This window comes from Symphalangus syndactylus, chromosome 13, assembly GCF_028878055.3.
Source record: "Symphalangus syndactylus isolate Jambi chromosome 13, NHGRI_mSymSyn1-v2.1_pri, whole genome shotgun sequence".
Lineage (NCBI taxonomy): Eukaryota > Metazoa > Chordata > Mammalia > Primates > Hylobatidae > Symphalangus > Symphalangus syndactylus.
In genome coordinates, this window is record NC_072435.2 from 117640993 (window position 1) to 117665987 (window position 24995).

Sequence of the window (24995 nt, forward strand, 5' to 3'; positions counted from 1 at the left end):
TTGCCGTTAAGTGGCAAGATGCGGGGTGTGTACTCAGGCATATCGGATCTGTAAAGTGAGGGATAAGGAACCTTAATGTATTTTGTAAATCCTTCAGGGCTGTGTGGATGTGAAGAACTGAACTGGAGCGCCACGCAGCAGTTCTCTGGCGTACAGTATCCATCCATACAGTAGGCGCTCAATAAATGTCTGCTGCACGAATGAGGAAAGAAAATGAGTCAGCTGGGGCGAGATCATCCCCTAGCGTTGGTATACAACTGCGTGGGGATCCATCGCTCCCGACGCTACTCCTGCCGGGCCACCACAGGCCCAAGTGTTCCGGCAGGGCGCGGCTTCCGGCGACCCAGCTCCGTCCTAAGCCCCCCTCTTGCCTGTTCGCGCGCTCGCGGACAGCTGCGGTGTTTTGGCCCACGGGCGGAGCCGTAGTTACGGTCTACTGGGGCGTCGTCCGTAGCCCGGGAGCCGGGTGTCTGGAATCGCGGCCCGAGGTTCACGATGTCCGAAGAGGAAGCGAGGCAGAGCGGAGGGTCCTCGCAGGCCGGCGCCGTGACTGTCAGCGACGTCCAGGAGCTGATGCGGCGCAAGGAGGAGATAGAGGCGCAGATCAAGGCCAACTATGACGTGCTGGAAAGCGTGAGTGTGGGTTCGGGGCGCCCCAGGTCGCCTAACCCGGCCCCCAGTCCCTGGAGGACTGGGAAGCCAGGGCGGCCTCAGCTTGGGCGCTCCGCAACGGAGTTTCTCCCTGGGAGGCCCAAGGCGCCGCAAGTGCGGCCTCTGTCGGCACAAGAAGGCAGGCAAAGAACTTTAGCAACTGAACAGTTAGCCATATTGATACCAGCAAGCGTTTATGGACCCCTACTGTGTGCTAGGCGCTGGTTTAAGTGCTGTACATTGTTGAGTTCATTTAATCCTTGCAACAACCCTTTGAGATGGATGCTGTTACTCTCTCCATTTTAGGGAGGGGGAAACAGGTATTACTTGGTGATTGAACAGCTGTCATGTGCCTCGCTGTCTGCCTTATCTTAATTTTGTATTTTTTGTAAAGACAGAGTCTCGCTATGTTGCCCAGGTTGGTATCGAACTCTTGGCCTCAAGCGATCCTCCCACCTCGGCCTTTCAAAGTGCTGGGATTACAGGCGTGAGCTACCGCACCCGGCATTTGCTGCTTGCATCATAAATTCTTAAACTTCAGTGTGTATGTGAATTACCTGGGGATCTTATTAAAATGCAGATTTTGTTTGAGGCAAGGGAGCAAATTCTGCATTTGTAGCAAACTCCCAGCAATGCTGATGCTGGTGGTCTAAGGACCGAACTTTGAGTTACAAATAAGGCTCATCATCCTTATTGCATAAGGAGGAAACTGAGGCCCAGAGTGGGGCAAACGCCTATCTAAGGTCATGCAGTTCGGAAGTGGCAGCGGTGGGTCTGGCTCAAAAGCTGATGCAGGTTTTCTTTTTCTTTTTTTTTTTTTTTTTGAGACGGAGCCTCGCTCTGTCGCCCAGGCTGGAGTGCAGTGGCGCAATCTCGGCTCACTGCAAGCTCCGCCTCCCGGATTCAAGTGATTCTCCTGCCTCAGCCTCCTGAGTAGTAGGGATTACAGGCGAGTGCCAGTATGCCAGGCTAATTTTTTATTTTAAGTAAAGACAGGGTTTCACCATGTTGGTCAGGCCGGTGTTGAACTCCTGACCTCAGGTGATGTGCCCACCTTGGCCTCCCCAAGTGCTGGGATTACAGGCGTGAGCCACCGCGTCCGGCCATAAGATGAAGTTTCATACAGAGGGCCAGAGAACCATTTTACTGGGTGCTGACTATATGCTCAAAGTGGGATTCAGACCTCAAGTCTATTCCATTCAGAACCTGTGCTTTCAAGCAAATTACCAGCAATTTCTCAAACTTTAGTTTATTTTCTACCACATGGAGTATACTATTATGCATATACGACTTGTACTGTTATTCCTTTGATATTTTTATTTAAATAGATCTACTTTTAATCTTTTTTTTTTTTTTTTGAGACGGAGTCTCGCTCTGTCGCCCAGGCTGGAGTGCAGTGGCGCAATCTCGGCTCACTGCAAGCTCCGCCTCCCGGGTTCACGCCATTCTCCTGCCTCAGCCTCTCCGAGTAGCTGGGACTACAGGCGCCCGCCACCACGCCCGGCTAATTTTTTTTTTTTGTATTTTTTAGTAGAGACGGGGTTTCACCGTGGTCTCGATCTCCTGACCTCGTGATCCGCCCGCCTCGGCCTCCCAAAGTGCTGGGATTACAAGCGTGAGCCACCACGCCCGGCCATACTTTTAATCTTATATAAATGTATTATTACTATTATTATTATTATTGTTATTATTATTGAGACAGGGTCTCACTCTGTTGCCGAGGCTGGAGTTCAGTAGCACCATCTTGGTTCACTGCACCTTCAACCTCCTGGTCTCAAGCAATCCTCCCACTTCAGCCTCCCAAGTAGCTGAGACTGCAGGTACGTGCCACCACGCCCAGCTAATTTTTGTATTTTTTGTAGCTACGGATGTAGCTCACTATGTTGCTCAGACTGGTCTTAAACTCCTGGGCTCAAGCAGTCCTCCTGCCTCTGCCTCCCAAAGTGTTAGGGTTACAGGCATGAGCCACAATGCCTTGCCATAAATGTATTTTAAAAGGAAATTTCAAAACTCCACTGCATATGGAAAATGATATTCTTTTCTCTTAAATATAAGATCAGATGCTTTGCATGTTGATACGGCATGTTGGTTGCTTCTGGCTAGCTGCTGTTGCTTGCTGAAAGCTTTCAGCCTGAAACCGTGCTCTATATTTGTTTTTAAAAAGTGGGTTTGGGCCGGGCGTGGTGGCTTACGCCTGTAATCCCAGCATTTTGGGAGGCTGAGGCGGGTGGATCACCTGAGGTCAGGAGTTTGAGACCAGCCTGGCCAACATGGTGAAATCCCGTCTTTACTAAAAATAACAAAAATTAGCCAGGCGTGATGGCCGCATGCCTGTAGTCCCAGCTACTTTGGAGGCTGAGGCAGGAGAATCACTCAAACCCGGGAGGTGGAGGTTGCAGTGAGCCGAGATCCTGCCACTGCACTCCAGCCTGGGTGACAGAGTGAGACTCTTGTCTCAAAAAAAGAAAAAAAAGAAAAAAAGTGGGTTTGGGTGCAGTGGCTCACTATTTGGGAGGCCAAGGTGGGAGGCTCACTTGAGGCCAGAAGTTCAATACCAGCCTTGGCAACATAGACTGTGCCTCTACAAAAAAAATTTTTTTTTAATTAGTTGAGCGTGGTGGTGCATGCCTGTAGTCCTGGCTCCTGAGGCAGGAGGATTGCTTGAACCCTGAATGTTGAGGCTGCAGTGAGCTATAATTGCACCACTGCACTCTCTTGTGGGCGACAGAGTGAGATGCTGTCTCTTTAAAAAAAAAAAAAAAAGTCCAGGCGCGGTGGCTCACGCCTGTAATCTCAGCACTTTGGGAGGCTGAGGTGGGCGAATCATGAGGTCAGGAGATCGAGACCATCCTGGCTAACACGGTGAAACCCCGTCTCTACTAAAAATACAAAAAATTAGCTGGGCGTGGTGGTGGGCGCCTGTAGTCCCAGCTACTCTGGAGGCTGAGGCAGGAGAATGGCCTTAACCTGGGAGGCGGAGCTTGCAGTGAGCCAAAACTGCGCCACTGCACTCCAGCCTGGGCGACAGAGTGAGACTCTGTCTCAAGAAAAAAAAAAAAGACTGGGCATAGTGGCTCGCGTCTGTCATCCCAGCACTTTGGAAGGCCGAGGCATGCGGATCACTTGAGGTCAGGAGTCCAAGACCAGCCTGGCCAACATGGTGAAACCCTGTCTCAACTAAAAATACAAAAATTAGCCAGGCATGGTGGTACACATCTGTAATCCCAGCTACTCGGGAGGCTGATGCAGGAGAATCGCTTGAGCCTGGGAGGTGGAGGTTGCAGTGAACCAAGATTGAGCCACAACACTCCAGCCTGGATGGCAGAGATTCCATTTCAAAAAAAAAAAAAAAAAAAAGTGGACAGCTAAAACTATATATCTGGTATAATAAAGCATGGGAGTAAATCTTCATGACCTTGGATTAGGCAAAGCCTTTTTAGATATGGCACCAAAAACATAAGCTACAAAAGAAAAAATGATAAGTTGGACTTCAACATTTAAAACTGTGTTTCAAAGGACATAGTAAAATGAAAAGATAAGCTCCAGAATGGGAGAAAATATTTGCATATCATTTCTCTGGTAAGAGGATAGTATCTATAGTAAGAGCTCTTACAACTCACTAGTAAAAAGACAGCCAATCAGAAGACGAGAAGGATCTGAATAAACTTTTCTCCAAAGAAAATACTGTCAATACAAATGGTCAATGGCCAGGCATGGTGGCTCATGCCTGTATTCCCAGGACTTTGGGAGTCTGAGGCAGGAGGATCACTTGAGGCCAGGGGTTTGAGACTAGCCTGGGCAACACAGTGAGAGCCTATCTTTACAAAAAATTCAAAATTAAAGGCCGGGCGTGGTGGCTCACGCCTGTAATCCCAGCACTTTGGGAGGCTGAGGCGAGCGGATCACGAGGTCAGGAGATCGAGACCATCTTGGCTAACACGGTGAAACCCCGTCTCTACTAAAAATACAAAAAAATTAGCCAGGTATGGTGGCGGGCGCCTGTAGTCCCAGCTACTCGGGAGGCTGAGGCAGGAGAATGGTGTGAACCCAGGAGGTGGAGCTTGCAGTGAGCTGAGATCACGCCACTGCACTCCAGCCTGGGCAACAGAGCAAGACTCTGTCTTTAAAAAAAAAAAAAAATTTAAAAATTAGCCAGGTGTGATGACATGTGCCTGTGGTCCCAGCTACTTAGGAGGCTGAAACAGATTGCTTGAACCCAGGAGTTTAAGGTGGCAATGAGCTATGAACACACCACTGTACCCCATCCTGGGCAACAGAAGATCTTGTCTCAAACCAACACAAACACAAAATCCATTACCTTTTACACTTTACATGGGTCAGTTATATGGTATCTGAATTATATCTCAATAAAACTGTTATAAAAATGGAAGGTCCTAGAGATAGCAAGTAACTGGGGTGTTGCAGAGACCAGCACCAAATGGACACTTTTGCCTTGACAATTGTAGGATTGAAGAGAATTGGGAAGGAATATGTATTTTTTATTCAGGGTTATTTAATGCCCTGTGTGTGAGCTGCCAATGTTATGGACCCCACCCTTTGAGAAGCATTATTCAATGTGATATTGATTCTCAAAGGCTGGTCAACTCTTAACCACTGTGGGAAGGCAGGAGCAGATACAGGTTTTTAGCCTCTGGCGCATTTCTGCAGTGTCATGGCGAGTCCTGTGTTAGGGGAGTGTGGAGAACTATCTCCCTGCACAGTGGACAGTAGGTTTGGGTGTAACCCGGAGGCTTCCAGAGAGAAAGGGAGCAAAGTGAACAGAATCCCTCTTCTCAGTGTCTATGTACACTGGCAGCTTGTCCCTGGACTGACTAATCCTTACAGCCACTATTTATGACCTCTGTGCATAGTCGTTTTCTGAGGCCACCTTAACACCATAGAGTTGGTGACTTAAAACAGGAATTTACTTTGTCCCAGCTCTGGAGGCCAGAAGTCTGAAATCAAGGTGTCAGCAGGGTTGGCTCCTTCTGCAGGCTCTGAGAGAGAAGCTCCCAAGCCTTTCTCCTGGCCTCTGGTGGCTGCCGGCGGTCCTTGGCTTACAGCTGTGTCACTTGAACCTCTGCCTGCATCTTCACATGGCCTTCCTCCTGTGTCTGTCCCACACCTACCTCTGCCTTTCTTTTATGAGGACATCAGCCACCAGATGAGCTTATCTCGAGATCCCTAACATAATTACATCTACAAAGACTTTTTCAAATAAAGTCATATTTACAGGTTCTGGGGGTTAGCTCGTGGTTATCTGTTTTTGGGGGCCGCTCTTCAACCCACTATGCTGTGTATGCGCGTGGCACTGTGCTGCGTACTCTGCAGGTCAGGTCATTAGTTCTTGCAGCAGGTAGGGAGGGAGGTGAGTGCTCCTATTCCCATTTCATAATTGAGGAAGCTGAGGCTTAGAGAGGAGAAGGTCTCAGCTAAGGATGCCCAGCTTGTACATGGCAGAATTGAGATTCAAATTAAAGTCTAACCAACTGCAAAGCTCCTCCCCTGAACCATGTGACTGGTTTCACTGCTTTTATGTACTCTCCTCCGACTCATGTTAAAAAAAAAAAAAAAAGTGTTGTTTTGAATAAAGAATACATTCCCATAGGCAAAATTCAAAACCTACAGAGGGGTGTAAAATGGACCGTTTCTCTCCCTGCCCTGTCACCTAGCCACCCAGTTCCTCTCCCCAGAGGCAGCTGTTTCCTTCTTGGAAAGCCCTTTTAGATCTTTTTATTTTCAGAAGAATCAAAGCCCTGCCACAGCTGGGTGCTGTTTGGACTTTTCACTCCCCTCTAGTTTCCAGGGCCAGCAGCCAGGTGTCAGCCACCTGTGGGAAGGAGGGTCTGAAGGAGTGGAGGAAGAGGCTGGCCTTGGGGATGGTGCTCAAAGGAGTCTTTGGTTTTATCGGCACTGTTTTAACTTCAAAAAAGAATAGATTCATGCATTACTTGTGTCGTTAAAAATAAAAAATGAAAAACACAGTGCCCACCCCAGGGTAGTTGTGAGGCCATGAGTAGAGCCCCTGGTGTAAGTGATCAGTATGTGGCAGTTTTCATTACTGTCACCTTTATTATGACTTCAGAGGAGAAGGGTCTGGGGAAAGACATCCTGAGGACATTATACCCATGAGCACCTTTTAACCACATTTCTTTCCTCCAGCAAAAAGGCATTGGGATGAACGAGCCGCTGGTGGACTGTGAGGGCTACCCCCGGTCAGACGTGGACCTGTACCAAGTCCGCACCGCCAGGCACAACATCATATGTGAGTGGCCCTCTTAGAAGACTTTCCCCACCTTATGGTGGGAGGTGTTAAAGGCATACAAATAAAACCAACTATCTGCATTATCCACTGCCTTCTCTTCTGCCATGATGGGATTGTCTTGTCCCCATCCAAGGACTGAGAACCAAGGGAATGGGCTAGACTCCGAGGTTCTATATTTCTGGTTTCATTCTCTCTCTCTCTCTCTTTTTTTTTGAGTCAAGGTCTTGCTCTGTCTTCCAGGCCGGAGTGCAGTGGCGCTAACATGACTCACTGCAGTCTCAACCCCCCAGGCTCCAAGTGCTCCTTCTGCCTCAGCTTCCCAAGTAGCTGGGACTATAGGCGTGTGTCACTGTGCCCGGCTAATTTTTTTTAGTAGAGACAAGTCTCACTAAGTGGCCCAGGTGAGTCTTGAACTCCTGGACTCAAGTGGTCCTCCTGCCTTGGCCTTCCAAGGTGCTGATTTGTTTTTAATTAAAGAGCTAGCAGAGAGTACAGATTGGATAGTATATTTGTTTCTGTTTCTGCCATAACAAATGACCACAGACTTAGTAGCTGGAGATAAGAAGTCCAGATGGGTCTCACTGGACTAAAATCAAGCTGTTGGCAGGGCTGGCTCCTGGAGGACCTAGGGGAGAACCTGTTTCCTGGTCTTTTCTGGTTTCCAAAGGCTGCCCATCGTCCTTGGCTCATGGCTTCGTCCATCTACACAGCCAGCAATCGCATTTCCCTCACTCTGATTCTGTCATCACATCTCTTTCTCTCACTCTCCTGCCTCCCTCTTTCACCTATAAAGACCTCTGTGATGACACCAGGCCCACCTGGATAATCCAGGATCATGTCCGAATCTCAGGGTCCTTAATCACATCTGCAGAGCCTCTTTTGCCATGTAAGGTGGCATATTCCCAGATTCTAGGGGCTAGGATGTGGATGTGTTGGGGGACATTATCCACTCAGCCGTAGGTAGGCAACCGTCTCCACCACAGAGTCCTATTAGTGTTTATCCTCCACATTTTTCACTTACTAACTCCTCTTTAATCTGTTTGAATCTTGATTCCATCTGCATCACATCTTATTTATTTATTTATTTTTTGAGACAGAGTCTCACTCTGTCACCCAGGTTGGAGTACAGTGGCACGATCTTGGCTCACTGCAACCTCCACCTCCCGGGTGACAGAGCAAGAGACCATCTCAAAAAAAAAAAAAAAAAAATCTGTTTGAGCAATTCCTTATTGGTCTTTTTTTGAAAAATCTGTTCTCGGCCAGGTGTGGTGGCTCATGCCTGTAATCCCAGCACTTTGGGAAGCCAAGGCGGGCGGATCACCTGAGGTCAGGAGTTTGAGACTAGCCTGACCAATATGGCGAAATCCTGTCTCTACTAAAAATAGAAAAATTAGCTGGAAGTGGTGGCACATGCCTGTAATTCCAGCTGCTTGGGAGGCTGAGACAGGAGAATCGCTTGAACCCAGGAGGCAGAGGTTGCAGTGAGCCGAGATTACACCACTGCACTCCACCTTGGGCGACAGAGCAAACAAAACTCTATCTCAAAAAAAAAAAAAATCTATTCTCACAAGTTTATTTTATTGTACAAAATAGGTTTTTTAAGGAACAGTTATAGATTTACATAAAAATTGGAAAATAATGGCCGGGCACAGTGGCTCACGCCTGTAATCCCAGCACTTTGGGAGGCCGAGATGGGCGGATCACCTGAGGTCGGGAGTTCGAGACCAGCCTGACCAACATGGAGAAACCCTGTCTCTACTAAAAATACAAAATTAGCTGGACATGGTGGCGCGAACCTGTAATCCCAGCTACTCAGGAGGTTGAGTCGGGAGAATCACTTGAACCCAGGAGGCGGAGGTTGCGGTGAGCCAAGATTGTGCCATTGCACTCCAGCCTGGGCAACAAGAGCGAAACTCTGTCTCAAAAAAAAAAAAATTGGAAAATAATGTGGAGGTCCTTTGGCTTCTGTATGTAGTCTCCCATGTTGTTAACAGCATATATACACATACATGTAAATATATACACATGTATAAAATATACACGTGCATGTGTATATATGTAAAATATATGTATATATGTAAAATATATACGTGGATATATACGACATATATACACGTGTACATATAAGATGTATATATACAATATATATGTATATATACATATGTGTACATATAAGATATATGTACATACATATATACACATATGTGTATATACACGTGTACACATATATATGTACCTACATATATATCTTATATGTACACGTGTACATATATATGTATGTGTATATATATATTTTTTAAGACAGAGTCTTACTCTGTTGCCAGGCTGGAGTGCAGTGGTGTGATCTCGGCTCACTGCAACCTCTGCCTCCCAGGTTCAAGCGATTCTCTGGCCTTAGCCTCTCGAGTAGCTGGGATTACAGGTGCCCACCACCAAGCCCGACTAATTTGTTTTTTTTTTTTTTTTTGAGATGGAATCTCACTTAGCCGCCTAGGCTGGAGTGTAGTGGCACGATCTCGGCTCACTCACTGCACGCACCATCTCCTGGGTTCAAGTGATTCTCCCGTCTCAGCCTCCCAAGTAGCTGAGATTACAGGCATCCGCCATCATGCCTGGCTAATTTTTTTATTTTAGTAGAGACAGGGTTTCACCATGTTGGCCAGGCTGGTCTTGAACTCCTGACCTCAGGTGATCGGCCTGCCTCGGCCTCTTAAAATGCTAGGATTACAGGCGTGAGCCACCTTGCCTGGCCTAATTTTTTAGTAGTATTTTTTTTAGTAGAGACGGGGTTTCACCATGTTGGCCAGGCTGGTCTCGAACTCCTGACCTCAGGTGATCTGCCCGCCTCGGCCTCTCAAAGTGCTGGGATTACAGGCGTGAGCCACCGCGCCCAGCCAACAGCTTATGTTAATATGGTATGTTTGTTATAATTGCAAATTTGTTTTTTGAAATATACTGCAGAAACATTTTGTACTGAAAAAAACCCTTTCAACATTTTGATTAGAATTATAATATGTTGTAAATAGTCATTTGTTCCATTCCCCAACAGCTGTGTATTGAGCACTTCCCTGTGCCAGGCATTGTAGATTCTAGGGATGCTGTGGACCTCATCGGGGGAGGGCTTTTCTAGTGAAAGTGACCATGTATTATGTAAGTCTGCCTCCCAGGTACATGTCTCCACTTGTTCTGATCTGGGTTCTTTTCCCACATCTGCTCCTGTGGGTTGAGAACTTGAATCTCTTCACGACTGAGGGTCTCGCCTTTGCTCCAAAATGACAGTGGCAGAGGAGGCAGGTCAGGTAGTACCGCAAACCCCCTGACAGGCACAAGGTATCAAAACATCAGCTGCTGTGCTGGCATGGCCTGCCGATTGCCATGGTGGTTCACAACATTTTGAATTAGCCATCTATACTGAAAAATCAGAGAATTTCACTTCAAAGATCCCAATTTTCAGCTTTTCTGGAAAAATCAAAGATTTTGTGGCATGGGCTCTTCCTCCCAAACCCAGCCAATTGGCAAGAGCCCTGTAGCAGGGGTGCCCTTTGGCCACCTCCCTGTGGACTCCCTCTTCTGGACTGAATGTCTCCAGGATTTCTAGGCTTATGCAGCATTTTTTTTTTTTTTTTTGAGACGAAGTCTTGCTTTCTCGCCAGGCTGGAGAGCAGTGGTGCGATCTCGGCTCACTGCAACCTCCGCCTCCTGGGTTCAAGCAATTCTCCTGCTTCAGCCTCCCAAGTAGCTGGGATTACAGGCACCCGCCACCACGCCCAGCTAATTTTTGTGTTTTTTAGTAGAGACGGGGTTTCACCATGTTGGCTAGGTGGTCTCGATCTCTTGACCTCGTGATCCACCCTCCTCGGCCTCCCAAAGTGCAGAGATTACAGGCGTGAGCCTCTGTGCCCGGCTTATGCAGAATTTTTCCTCCTAGAGGATTTCAGAGAAAAGTGAAATCTTTTTTTTTTTTTTTGAGACGGAGTCTTGCTCTGTCCCCCAGGCTGGAGTGCAGTGGCGCGATCTCAGCTCACTGCAAGCTCCGCCTCCCGGGTTCACGCCATTCTCTTGCCTCAGCCTCCCGGGTAGCTGGGACTACAGGCACGCACCACCACATCCAGCTAATTCTTTGTATTTGCCTCAGCCTCCCGAGTAGCTGGGACCACAGGCGCCTGCCACCACGCCCGGCTAATTTTTTGTATTTTTAGTAGAGACAGGGTTTCACTGTGTTAGCCAGGATGGTCTCGATCTCCTGACCTCGTGATCCGCCCGCCTCGGCCTCCCAAAGTGCTGGGATTACAGGCTTGAGCTACCGCGCCTGGCCTAAAAGTGAAATCTTGATTACATCCAGCCTGAGTCATTCATTCACATGATCACAGTGCTGGCCCCTCATATATATGCCTTTGAGTTCATGGCTATGGATTCAGCTGGATGTTACCTTCCTTCTGCTCACCTCTCAGGGCTCACCCGAGACAGCACTGCCTTCAGGAAGCCTTCCCTCATCTCCTAGACTAGCGAGAGCAGACTTTCCTGCTGGCCAGGCCTCCCTGCAGTCATCAGATGTTACTGTAATTACTTATTCTGGAGCTGCTCCTTGCAGGACTGAATGCTGCATGAGGGAATGTCCTCTGTCTTGGTCAGAGACTCCTCCTCGCCTGTAGCTCCACGTCTGGCATGTAATAAGCACTTGTTAACTCTTCAGTGAATGAATGTAGGAGTCTTGTGTCCTCCACTGTCTTCCTTGGCTCCTGATGTGTGGTTCTCATCCCAGGCCTGCAGAATGATCACAAGGCTGTGATGAAGCAGGTGGAGGAGGCCCTGCACCAGCTGCACGCTCGCGACAAGGAGAAGCAGGCCCGGGACATGGCTGAGGCCCACAAAGAGGCCATGAGCCACAAACTGGGCCAGAGTGAGAGCCAGGGCCCTCCACAGGCCTTCGCCAAAGTGAACAGCATCAGCCCCGGCTCCCCAGCCAGCATCGCGGTAATCCAGGGGTTGGCCACTCAAGTCCATGCCCAGGGGACACTGTGGGTCAGGTAGCCTTCGGGATGTGGAAAGACAGACTGGTTCTCTCTGTGCTGCGGTGCTGAGTTCAGTTACTCATTTAACAAACACTGACTGAGGCCTGTTGTGTATCCAGCCCTGTGCTGGGGGCAGAGTTTAGAGAGGGGTTGGCCCCGGCTGCCCACTGCATTGGTCGGGGAGTGACCTCTTCCCAGTGACAGAAGATGAGAAATGTCCCAAGAGAGGGAGAGGATCTCTTCTTGGGGCTCATTTTAGCTGGGCACTGAATGATGAAAATGAGAATGGCGTCTTGCCAAATGAGTTATGCATCTTATGTGGTGTCTTAAAAAAAAACATTAGGCTGGGCACAGTGGCTCATGCCTGTAATCCCAGCACTTGAGAAGGCTGAGGCTACTTGGAAAGCTGAGGTGGGAGGATCACTTGGGCTCAGGAAGTCGATGTTGCAGTGAGCTGTGACTGTGCCACTGCACTCCAGCCTGGGTGACAGAGTGAGACCTTGTCTTAAAAAAAATTTTTTTTTGACCGGGAGCATTGGCCCACGCCTGCAGTCCCAGCACGTTGGGAGGCCAAGGCCGGTGGATCACTTGAGGTCAGGAGTTCGAGACCAACCTGGCCAACATGGCGAAACCCCGTCTCTACTAAAAGTACGAAAATCATGCCACTGCACTCCAGCCTGTGCAACAGAGTGAGACTCCGTCTCAAAAAAAAAAAAAAAAATTACCCATTTAAAGTGTGTATACAGTTTAGTGTCTTTTGGTGTATTCACAGAGCTATGCATCACCACAATCAATTTTATTTCTATTTTAAAAATTTTCAGCCAGGTGTGGTGGCTCACGCCTGTAATCCCAGCACTTTGGGAGGCTTAGTTGGGCGATCACCTTATGTCAGGAGTTCAAGACCAGCCTGGCCAACATGGCGAAACCCCATCTCTACTAAAAATACAAACATTAGCCGGGTGTGGTGACATGTGCCTGTAATCCCAGCTACTCAGGAGGCTGAGGCAGGAGAATCGCATGAACCCAGGAGGTGGAGGTTGCAGTGAGCGGAGATCGTGCCACTACACTCCAGCCTGGGTGACAGAGTGAGACTCTGTCTAAAAGAAAAAAATAGAGATGGGGTTTCGCTCTGTTGCATAGGTTGGTCTCCACCTCCTGGGCTCAAGTGATTCTACGACCTTAGCCTCCCAAAATGCTGGGATTATAGGCATGAGCCACCATGCCCAGCCATAATCAATTTCAGAACATTGTCATTGTCCCGTAAAGAAACTCTATAGTGATTTGCCATCACTTCCCAATCCTCCAGCTCCCCGCACCCAGTTATCTACTTTCTGTCTCTATGGATTTGTCTATTCTGGACATTTCCTATAAGTTGAATCATATAATATGTGACCTTTTATGACTGGCTTCTTTCACTTAGCAAATTTTCAAGTCATCTGTATTGTAGCATGGATCAGTGCTTCATTTGTTTACAGACAGGGTCTCACTCTGTCACCCAGACTTGAGTGCCATGGTGCCATCATAGTTCACTGCAACCTCAAACTCGCAGAGTCAAGTGATCCTCCTGCCTCAGCCTCCCAAGCAGCTAGGACTGTAGGCACATGTGACCATGCCTGGTTAATTTTTTATTTCCTTTTTTTTTTAGAGATGGGTTCTCACTATGTTGCCCAGGCTGGTCTTGAACTCCTGGCCTCAAGCGATCCTCCTTCCTCGGCCTCCCAAAGTGCTGGAATTACAGGCATGAGCTGTCCATGCCTGGCCCTTCATTCCTTTTTTTTTTTTTTTTTTTTTTGAGATGGAGTCTCACTCTGTCGCCCAGGCTGGAGTGCAGTGGCACAATCTCGGCTCACTGCAAGCTCCGCCTCCCAGGTTCATGCCATTCTCCTGCCTCAGCCTCCTGAGTAGCTGGGACTACAGGCGCCTGCCACCACGCCCAGCTAATTTTTATTTTTTGTATTTTTAGTAGAGACGGGGTTTCACCGTGTTAGCCAGGATGGTCTCGATCTCCTGACCTCGTGGTCCACCTGCCTCAGCCTCCCAAAGTGCTGGGATTACAGGCGTGAGCCACTGCGCCCGGCCCTTCATTCCTTTTTATGGCCAAATAATATTCCACTGCCTGGATATATCATATTTTATTTATCCATTTGTCAGTTAATGGACATTCAGATTGTTACCACTTTTTGGCTATTACGAAGAATGTTGCTGTGAACATTCTTGTACGGTTTTTTTGTGGAGATGTAGTTAAATTTAACTCCACAGCCACTTCTGGGATAGGTCCTAATCTTTACTCATTTCACCCTTGAGGAAAAGCCTCGCAGACCTGAAGTAACTTGTGTCAGGACACATAGTTCCTGACAGGTGGAATGGGGTCCTAAACCCTGGTCCTACTAGTCTCCTTTAATGGTCACAAGTCTGTAAGTTACACAGAAGCTCCATATCATTCACTACCCCATCTACAGCATCTAGCCCAATGCCAGTTGGCCCACAACAAATACTTGTTACAGGGGTGAATGAGTGGTGGTCTGTGTTCTTAGGACCCAGAACAAGAGTATCACTCTAGTCTTGGGTCTGCCCTGTGCCTGTGGCTGCTTGTCTGGGGGCTTCTAGGGCAAATGTCTTGTCTAAATGTTGACCACTGAATAAAATGGGCCCAGCCTGGCTTGCCTTCTCTTACCCTTGAAGGTGGGTTAGGACCTCAGAGAGCAGCATTTGGCCTTTCCCATTCTCCTCAAGGCCTTCACAGTGTCTGTTAACTGCCAGCTCTGAGACATTGGGCAGACCTGGTCATCTTTACTAGAGCTGCCCTCAAAGGAACCCCAGGAGGAGGTGGCCCCGTTACCCACTGCCCCTTCCTGCATGAGGTGTCTACATCCCTGACCTCTTTGTTCTGAGCCTACCCTGTAGAAAACAAGCTCATGACCTTGGCATTAAATTGGGTATTAAAGGTTAGAGACCACCAGGAGCACACTGAACCTCTAGCCCGATTTTCCATTTTTCCTTCCCTCTTCAGGGTCTGCAAGTGGATGATGAGATTGTGGAGTTCGGCTCTGTGAACACCCAGAACTTCCAGTCACTGCATAACATTGGCAGTGTGGTGCAGCACAGTGAGGGGGTGAGTGGGGCTCCCTGGTGCCTCGGTCTGTTTGGGTTTCTCTGACAGCATGCCATAGACTGGGTGGCTTACAAACAACAAGTTCATTTTTCACAGCTCTGGAGGCAGGAAAGTCCAAGATCAAGGCACCAGCCGATTTGGTGTCTGGGGAGGGCTTGCTTCCTAGCTCCTAGGTGGTGCCTTCTTGCTGTGTCCTCACATGGCAGAAAGGGGAGGAACCCTGGGAGCTCTTGTATAAGGGCACTAATCCCAGTGGGGGCGCCACCCCTCATGACCTAATCACCTTGCAGAAGCCCCACCCCTAATACCATCTCATTGGTGGTTAGGATTTCAACATATGAATTTCAGGGGGCCACAGACATTCAGGTCATAGCACTCGGCCTCTGGTCTATAGCCCTGGAGTTACTGGAAGTGTTGTTGAGGCCCTGGACTGCTGCCTTCATGGTGTTGCTCAGCACAGCCCCATTCAAGGCCTTGGCACCTGCTATTCCTTCTGCCTAGAATGCTCTTCCTCTTCATCCTCCTTCTGTTTTACACTGGTGACATGCTTGCAGGGGGCCTTTCCTGGCTACCCTAACCCAAATTCCCCTCTCTCTACCCTGTCTCTGTTTTCATTTAACAAAGTTTCTTAGAGATCTTTTCTTTTCTTTTTTTTTTTTAAGACAGGGTCATGCTCTGTCACCCAGGCTAGAGTGTGGTGGCGCCATCGTAGCTACCTCACTAGCTAATTTTTTTATATTTTGCAGAGGCAGGGTCTTGCTATGTTGTCCAGGCTGGAATTTTTGTTGTTGTTGTTTTATAGCAAAGATCCACACTTTTCAAGAGTGATATTGTGGCAAAGCCCAGGAAAATTATTAACTAAAATTTTTGGTTCCCAAATGAAGTCTCCAGTTTACTGAACAGTTCTGGATTTTTTGACTCCTGCTCAGCTGCACGGTTCATCTACTTGTAACCCATCAGTGCAGGCCAGGCCAGGTCAAGTCAGGAGATGGCTGGCAGTTGCCTGTGCCCCTGCTAGTGGTCAGGCCATCATTTCTGCACTGATACTGTCATCAAATCTGTAACTTGTATGGACGTTTAAAATGATGATTTTGTGAAATTTATCAGTTTTTTTGCTTATGGCTCTTGCATTTTGTGTCTGCTTAAAGAAATTTTTTTTTTTTTTTAATTAAGAAATTCTTTGGGCCGGGCGTGGTGGCTCACGCCTGTAATCCCAGCACTTTGGGAGGCCGAGGCGGGTGGATCACGAGGTCAGGAGATTGAGACCATCCAGGCTAACATGGTGAAACCCCGTCTCTACTAAAAATACAAAAAATTAGCCGGGCGCAGTGGCAGGCGCCTGTAGTCCCAGCTACTCAGGAGGCTGAGGCAGGAGAATAGCGTGAACCCGGGAGGCGGAGCTTGCACTGAGCCGAGATCGCGCCACTGCACTCCAGCCTGGGCAACAGAGCGAGTCTCCATCTCAAAAAGAAAAAAAAGAAATTCTTGGCCGGGCACGGTGGCTCACGCCTATAATCCTAGCACTTTAGGAGGCTGAGGAGGGTGGATCACGAGGTCAGGAGATGGAGACCATCTTGGCTAACACGGTGAAACCCCTTCTCTACTAAAAATACAAAAAATTAGCCGGGTGTGGTGGCATACGCCTGTAGTCCCAGCTACTTGGGAGGCTGAGGAAGGAGAATCGCTTGAACCTGGGAGGCAGAGCCTGTAATGAGCCGAGATCGCGCCATTGCACTCCAGCCTGGGTGACAGAGTGAGACTCCGTCTCAAAAAAAGAAATTCTTTTAATTATTTTATTGTTTTATTTTTGTTTTTCCTTTAGTCCATCTGAAATTTATTATTATTATTATTTTATTATTTGAGATGGAGTCTCGCTCTGTCACCCAGGCTGGAGTGCAGTGGTGCGATCTTGGCTCACTGCAACCTCCGCCTCCCAAGTTCAAGTGATTCTCCTGCCTCGGCTTCCTGAGTAGCTGGGATTACAGGCGCCCACCACCACGCCTGGCTAATTTTTGTATTTTTAGTAGAGACGGGGTTTCACCATGTTGGCAAGGCTGGTCTTGAACTGGACTCCTAAAGTGCTGGGACTACAGATGTGAGCCACTGTGCCCAGTCTGTTTTTATTATTTTTACAACAGTTTTATTGGGATTTAATTCACATACTACACAGTTCACCCATTTAAAGTGGTTTTTAGTGTAGTCACAGAATTGTGCAACCATCACAATTGTACATTTTCATCACCTCTCCTCCTGAGACAGCCACTTTCCAGCCACGTGTCCTTCAGAAAGACGGCTCATATACCAGCACACAGAGCTGCCAGTTGATTTTATTTTATTAAGGTGTAATTTACCTGCAGCAGATCCACCTTTTTCAGTGTACAGTCCCATGAGTTTTCTTCTTTTTCTTTTTTTTTTTTTTAGGTGGAGTCTTGCTGTGTCACCCAGGCTGGAGTGCAGTGGCGCAATCTCGGCTTACTGCAAGCTCTGCCTCCCAGGTTCACGCCATTCTCCTGCCTCAGCCTCCTGAGTAGCTGGGACTATAGGCGTGTGCCACCTCGCCCAGCTAATTTTTTTGTATTTTTAGTAGAGACGGGGTTTCACCGTGTTAGCCAGGATGGTCTCAATCTCCTGACCTTGTGATCTGCCCGCCTTGGCCTCCCAAAGTGCTGGGATTACAGGTGTGAGCCACCGCACCCAGCTGAGTTTTCTTTTTTTTTTCTTTGAGATGGAATTTTGCTCTTTTGCCCAGTCTGGAGTGCAGTGGCACTATCTCGGCTCACTGCAACCTCTGCCTCCTGGGTTCAAGCGATTCTCCAGCCTCAGTCTCCCAAGTAGCTGGGATTATAGTCGCCCACCACCAAGCCCAGCTAATTTTTTTTTGTATTTTTAGTAGAGACAGGGTTTCACCATGTTGGCCAGGCTGATCTCAAACTCCTAACCTCAGGTGATCCACCCACCTCAGCCTCCCAAAGTGCTGGGATTACAGGAGTGAGCCACTGCCTGGCCATTCCCGTGAGTTTTCACAAATGTATGTAGTATGTCATTGCCACCATGATGAAGGTCGAGAGCATTCCATCACCCCGTAAAATTGCCTTAGGCTTCTTTGTAGTTAATCCCTCCCGGTCAACTTCCAGAATGTCATAGAGAGAAAAACCACACAATATATTGCCTTTTGAGTCTGGTGTTCTTCACTCAGCACAGTGGATTCTGAGACTTCTGTCTGTTGTGTGGATCTGTGAGAAGAGCTGCTGGTTTTTAATCTGTCTTTTCCAGTTAACTGTATTCCCAGCTTCCTTGTAGGCCTATAAATCCTTCTTTATAAAAGTAGTTATTCAATTTTAAGCAAAACGAATCTTTTCTTCATGTGAAATTTCATGGGGAATTCCAAGATGTCACTGGATAAAAGCTGAGCTGTCTTGGTGGGCTGGAGGATGAAGGTTGTGTGTTGTGAGTAGGGCCTGCCTGGCATCAGCCTCATCCCCTCAGGGGACCTGAGCTCAGCTGGAGAATCAAGAATCCGGGTTTTGTTGTCTGTTTTGTGAGTCAAGAAAAAAAACCTCACCTAGCGCAGCGGCTCACGCCTGTAATCCCTGCACGTTGGGAGGCCCAGGCAGGTGGATCACCTGAGGTCAGGAGTTCGAGACCAGCCTGGCCAACATGGTGAAACCTCATCTCTACTAAAAATAAGAAATTAGGCCTGGCACGGTGGCTCACACCTGTAATTCCAGCACTTTAAGAGGCCAAAGTGGGCGGATCACAAGGTCAAGAAATCGAGATCATCTTGCCCAACATGGTGAAACCCCGTCTCTACTAAAAATACAAAAAAAAAAAAAAAAATTAGCTGGGTGTGGTGGTGTGTGCCTGTAGTCCCAACTACTTGGGCTGCCGAGGCAGGAGAATCACTTGAACCTGGGAGGTGGAGGTTGCAGTGACCCGAGATCACGCCACTGCACTCCAGCCTGGGCCACACAGTGAGACTCAATCTTAAAAAAAAAAAAAAATTAGCCGGGTGTGGCGGCACTCCACAGCTACTTGGAAGGCCGAGGCAGGAGAATCGCTTGAACCCGGGAGACAGAGGTTGCAGTGAGCCGAGATCATGCCACTGCACCCCAGCCTGGGTGACAGAGTGAGGCTCTGTGTCAAAAAAAAAAAAACAAACCTCACAGTGTTCTAGTGTGAGACATTTAGATAGTTTGCAATTTTGTAGAGATTAACACTCTTGCAGATCCATTTCTATTTCTTTTTTTATTTTTTTTTGAGACGAAGTTTTTCTCTTGTTGCCTAGGCTGGAGCGTGATGGCACGATCTCAGCTTACTGCAGCCTCCACCTCTCAGGTTCAAGCGATTCTCCTGCCTCAGCCTCCCGAGTAGCTGGGTGGCACCTGCCACCACGCCCAGCTAATTTTTGTATTTTTAGTAGAGATGGGGTTTCACCATGTTGGCCAGGCTGGTCTTGAACTCCTGACCTCAGGTGATCCACCTGCCTCGGCCTCCCAAAGTGCTGGGATTACAGGCGTGAGGCACCACGCCCGGCCTTTCTTTTTCTTTCTTTTTTTTTTTGAGATGGAGTCTTGCTCTGTCGCCCAGGCTAGAGTGCAGTGGCGTTATCTCAGCTCACTGCAACCTCTGCCTCCCGGCACCCAGCCTTCTTTAGCAAACTTTCTACAGGTGGGATTTCTAGATCAAATGCATACATTTTCAAGGGGAAAAAATCTTTAAAAAAATGTAAGTGACTGCTGATGGATAAGGGATTTCTTTTTGGGTGATGAAAATGATCCAGAATTAGATAGTGATGGTTGTTTATACTAAATACATAGAATATACTGAACTCTGAATATACTAAAACTCACTTAATTGTATACTTTAAAATGGTGAATTTTATTGTATGCAAATTACGTCCCAATGATAAAAATAGGCTGGTTGCAGTGGCTCACGCCTGTGTTCCCGACACTTTGGGAGGCTAAGGCGGGAGGATCACTTGAGGCCAGGAGTTTGAGACCAGCCTGGGCAATATTGTGAGACTGTGTCTCTCCAAAATATTAAAAAAAAATTAGCCAAGCGTAGTGGCACGTGCGTGTAGCCCCAGCTGCTCTGGAGGTTGAGACAGGAGGATCACTTGACCCCAGGAGTTCAAGGGTGCAGTAAGCCAAGGTCACGCCACTGCACTCCAGCCTAGATGACAGAGTGAAACCCTGTCTCAAATAAATAAAATACATATTTATCCTTAAAATCACGTAGTGCAATTGTATTTACAAATAAAATCCTAGTGTTATAGCTCTAAGAATTTGTCTACCAGGTTTTCTGGTTGTCACTGGAAACGCCCCCTCCCCCCAAAATAATTTTTTTTTTTTGTTTGAGACAGAGTTTCGCTCTTGTTGCCCAGGCTGGAGTGCAATGGCGCGATCTTGGCTCACTGCAACCTCCGCCTCCCGGGTTCAAGCGATTCTCCTGCCTCAGCCTCCCAAGTAGCTGGGATTACAGGCATGCACCACCAAGCTCAGCTAATTTTGTATTTTTAGCAGAGATAGAGTTTCTCCATATTGGTCAGGCTGATCTCTAACTCCTGACCTCAGGTGATCCGCCCGCTTTGGCCTCCCAAAGTGCTGGGATTACAGGCCTGAGCCACCATGCCTGGCCCCAAAATAACTTTTTAGAAAGTCCTGTGTCTCTCCCTTCCTTAGTGCCTCTTCCGCTGCACATGCTGGGTCCCGGCCTAGGTACTGGGGCTGTAACGGGGAACGAAACAAACAGGGTCCTTGCCTTGGGAGCACTTTGGTGGGGGAGCCAGGCCTTAATCAAATAATCTCAGCTGTATAATGATACACACTGATAAGTGTTACGAAGGAAGAGTGTTAAGAAGCTCAGAGAGTAAATCATGGGGCCCTGATTTGGTTTGGGATTGAAGGAGTGTTCCTCAGAAAGTGACCTTCAGATGTGTATAGAAGTTTCTTTGGTCGAGGGGAAGCTGGCAGGGGGAAAAGCCTTCAAAGCAGGTTCATAGGCCCTAGGGTGGGAGAATCAAAGAACTCAAAGGAGGGTGGAGCCCACAGCAGAATGGAGAGAAGGGGAGGAGGTGAGGCCAGGAGGTGTTAAGGTCAGGCCTGTGGTGCTTAGTAAAGATGGTGCTGTTTTTTTCCTGAGGTGCAGAAGGGAGCCACCACACAGTTCTAGATTGGGGTGTGACAGGGGTAAGAAGCCTTCTCTGGATGTTAGGTAGAGAACAGATTGGAGGGTGACAGAGCTGTAGCAGTCAGTCAAGAGAGGATGGTGGCTGTGACAAATGGGGTGGAGGAAGGGGCCAATCAAAGAGACATTTAGGGTGTAAAATTCATGGGCCTTAACCTGATGGAGTGTGTCAAGGAGGCCTGCAGGTTTCCAGCCTGCCCAGGGGTGTCATTTATAGAACTGGAAGCACACGAGTGTGTCCCTCACACAGTTTCCGTGCGTGGGTGTGTGTGTCTACAGCCACTGTTTTTTTTTTTTTTTTCTTTTTAAGGACAGGGTCTCTCGCTCTGCTGCCCAGGCTGGAGTGCAGTGGTGCAATCATAGCTCACTGCAGCCTCAAACTCCAGGGCTTGAGCAATCCTCCTGCCTTGGCCTCCCAGGTAGCTGGGACTACAGGTGTGCACCACCACGCCCAGCTAATTTTTTTTTTTTTTCATTTTTTGTAGAGACAGGGTCTTGCTGTGTTGCCCAGGCCAGTCTAGAGCTCCTGGGCTCAAGTGAGCCTCCAGCCTCAGCCCCTCAAAACATTGGGATTATTAAGCATGAGCCACCACACCTGGCTGTGATTGCTTTTTGACAAAGATGACACAGAAAAGGCCTAATGTAAGGCCGGGCGCGGTGGCTCAAGCCTGTAATCCCAGCACTTTGGGAGGCCGAGGCGGGCGGATCACGAGGTCAGGAGATCGAGACCATCCTGGCTAACACGGTGAAACCCCGTCTCTACTAAAAATACAAAAAATTAGCCGGGCGTGTTGGCGGGCGCCTGTAGTCCCAGCTACTCGGGAGGCTGAGGCAGGAGAATGGCGTGAACCCGGGAGGCGGAGCTTGCAGTGAGCCGAGATCGCGCCACTGCACTCCAGCCTGGGGGACAAAGAAAGACTCCGTCTCAAAAAAAAAAAAAAAAAAAGAAAAGGCCTAATGTACATGTTGCTCTGCATTTCCGCCCACTTGGAAGGGAATTCCATGTCGGCACATTTGTATCTTCATTCCTTTGAATGATCCCACCATGTTCCATTGGTCGGTTCACCATCTTTTACTTAGCCAGCCTCCCATGTTCGACGTTTAGGTTGTTTCCAGTGTTTGGCCTTAACAAACAGTGGTGTAGTGAGTGTCCTTGCCTGTGGGAGAATTTCTGCCGTGTTGCTAGATGTGTCATTACTGAGTTAAGGGCAGTGCACATTTACCCTTCATAGATCTTGTCAAGGTGTCCTCCAAGAAGCTTGTGCCAGTGCACATTCTCTCAAGTAGCACCCGTGAGCGCATCTGTTTCTAGCTCTCCCAACTATGTTATAGTCTTTGGCAATAGCATAGATACTCTTTGACAATCTGGTAGGAAATGACTTTTTTTTTTTTTTTTTTTTTTTTGAGATGGAGTCTCGCTCTGTCGCCAGGCTGGGATCTCGGCTCACTGCAACCTCCGCCTCCCGGGTTCAAGCGATTCTCCTGCCTCAGCCTCCCGAGTAGCTGGGACTACAGATGCCCGCCACCATGCCCAGCTAATTTTTGTATTTTTATTAGAGACAGGGTTTCACCATGTTGGCCAGGATGGTCTCAATCTCTTGACCTCATGATCCGCCTGCCTTGGCCTCCCAAAGTGCTGGGATTACAGGTGTGAGCTACCATGCCCGGCCTATGCTATATTTTCTTAGATTTACAGATTCCATTGATAGAGCTGACATATTTAGTTTTTTGTGGTAAATATATATAATATAAAAATTACCATTTTAGGCCAGGCGCGGTGGCTCACGCCTGTAATCCCAGCACTTTCAGAGGCCAAGTTGGGCGGATCACCTGAGGTCAGGAGCTGGAGACCAGCCTGGCCAGCATGGTGAAACCCCATCTCTACTAAAAATGCAAAATTAGCCGGGCATCGTGGTGGGCGCCTGTAATCCCAGTTACTCTGGAGGCTGAGGCAGGAGAATTGCTTGAACCCGGGAGGTTGCAGTGAGCCGAGATCGCGCCACTGCACTCTGGCCTGGGTGACGAGAGAAACTGTCTCAAAAAAAAAAAAAAAAAAAAAAAATTACCGTTTTAACCATTAAAAAATCTACACTTTAGTGGCATTAAGTACATTCACATTTTTTTACAAATATCACCCCTACCCATCTCCCATCTCCAAAACTTTTTCACCCTCCTAAACTGAAACCCGATCTCCATTAAACACTAACTCTCCATTCCCACTTCCCGCAGGCCCTGGTACCCCCCATCCTACTTTCTCTATGAATTTGACCACTCCAGGGACCTTATCTAAGTGAAATCTTATATACTGTATAGTTTTTTTGTTTTGTTTTTGAGATGGTGTCTCACTCTGTTGCCCAGGCTGGAGTGCAGTGGCGCGATCTCCACTCACTGCACCCTCCGCCTCCCAGGTTTGAGCCATTCTTCTGTCTCAGCCTCCTGAGTAGCTGGGACTGTAGGCGTGCGCCACCAGGCATGGCTAATTTTTGTATTTTTAGTAGAGAGGGGGTTTTGCCATGTTGGCCAGGCTGGTCTTAAACTCCTTACCTCAGATGATCTGCCTGCCTCTGCCTCCCAAATTGCTGGGATTACAGGATACTGTATAGTTTTTGTCTGGCTTATTTCACTTAGCATAATGTCCTCAAGGTTCATCCATGTTACAGCATGTGTCAGAATTTCCTTCCTTTTAAAGGCTGTATAATATTCTACTGTATGTATACACCACATTATTTTTATCCATTCATTAGTCAATGGACACTAGGATTGCTTCCACCTTTTTGTTGTGAACAATGCTGCTGTGAACATGGTTGTACCAATATCTGTTCAAATCCCTGCCATTTCTTTGTATATATGCCCAGAAATTTAATTGCTGCATCATGTGGTCATTCTATGTTTAAAGTTTCTAAAATTTTTTTTAACTTGAATTTATGAACTTTTTTTTTTTTTTGAGATGGAGTCTTGCTCTCACCCAGGCTGGAGTGCAGTGGCACAATCTCAGCTCGCTGCAACCTCCGCCTCCCAGGTTAAAGTGATTCTCCTGTCTTAGCCTCCCGAGTAGCTGGGATTACAGGCACCCATCACCACTCCCAGCTAATTTTTGTATTTTTAGTAGAGACTGGCTTTCACCATGTTGGCCAGGCTGGCCTTGAACTCCTGACCTCAAGTGATCCGCCTGCCTTGGCCTCCCAAAGTGCTGGGATTGTAGGCATGAACCACCACACCTGGCCTATGAACATTTTAAAATGTCAAAGATGACTTCCAGGTTTCTGGAATGAGTTTGTTTGTTTGTTTATTTATTTATTTATTTTGAGACAGGTTCTCACTCTGTTGCCGAGGCTGGAGTGCAGTATTGTGATCTTGGCTCACTGCAGTGTGGACTTCCCAGGCTCAGGCAATCCTCCCACCTCAGCCTTGCGAGTAGCTGGGACTACAGGCATGTGCCACCATACCCAGCTAATTTTTGCATTTTGTGGTTTTGCTGTGTTGCCCAGGCTGGTCTTGAATTCCTGGGCTCAAGAGATCCTACCTGTCTTGGCCTCCCAAAGTGCTGCTATTATAGGTGTGAGCCACCGTGCCCAGCGCTTTGTTTAGGTTTTGGAGGACCCTCCATTACTGTTTTCCACTGCCGTGCACCGTTTCATATTCCCACCAGCGGTGCACAGGGCTCCAGTTTCCCCACTTCCTCGCCAGCCCTTGTTTTCTGTTTCATAATCGGTATGTGGTAGAATCTCATTGTGGTTTTGATTTTCATTTCTCTTATGATTAGTGACAT

The 24995-nt window shown here is 48.0% G+C and overlaps 1 protein-coding gene and 1 non-coding gene across 3 annotated transcripts in view; both read left to right on the forward strand.

Annotated features, from left to right (window-relative positions):
- Positions 1-255: 255 nt before the first annotated feature.
- Positions 256-24995, forward strand: part of PSMD9 (proteasome 26S subunit, non-ATPase 9) — a 29402-nt gene continuing 4662 nt past the window's right edge. Inside the window, exons 1-4 of one of the 2 annotated variants that reach the window (XM_055236994.2) lie at positions 256-633; positions 6814-6916; positions 11679-11890; positions 14939-15040. In XM_055236994.2, the coding sequence (XP_055092969.1) occupies positions 496-633; positions 6814-6916; positions 11679-11890; positions 14939-15040 (555 nt within the window). In that variant the 5' untranslated portion in view covers positions 256-495. The remainder of the gene's footprint in view (positions 634-6813; positions 6917-11678; positions 11891-14938; positions 15041-24995) is intronic. The other variant, XM_055236996.2, reaches the window with a different exon arrangement.
- LOC129461318 (U7 small nuclear RNA) lies at positions 20305-20365 on the forward strand. The gene has a single exon (XR_008650472.1). It is a non-coding gene; the product is annotated as a U7 small nuclear RNA (small nuclear RNA).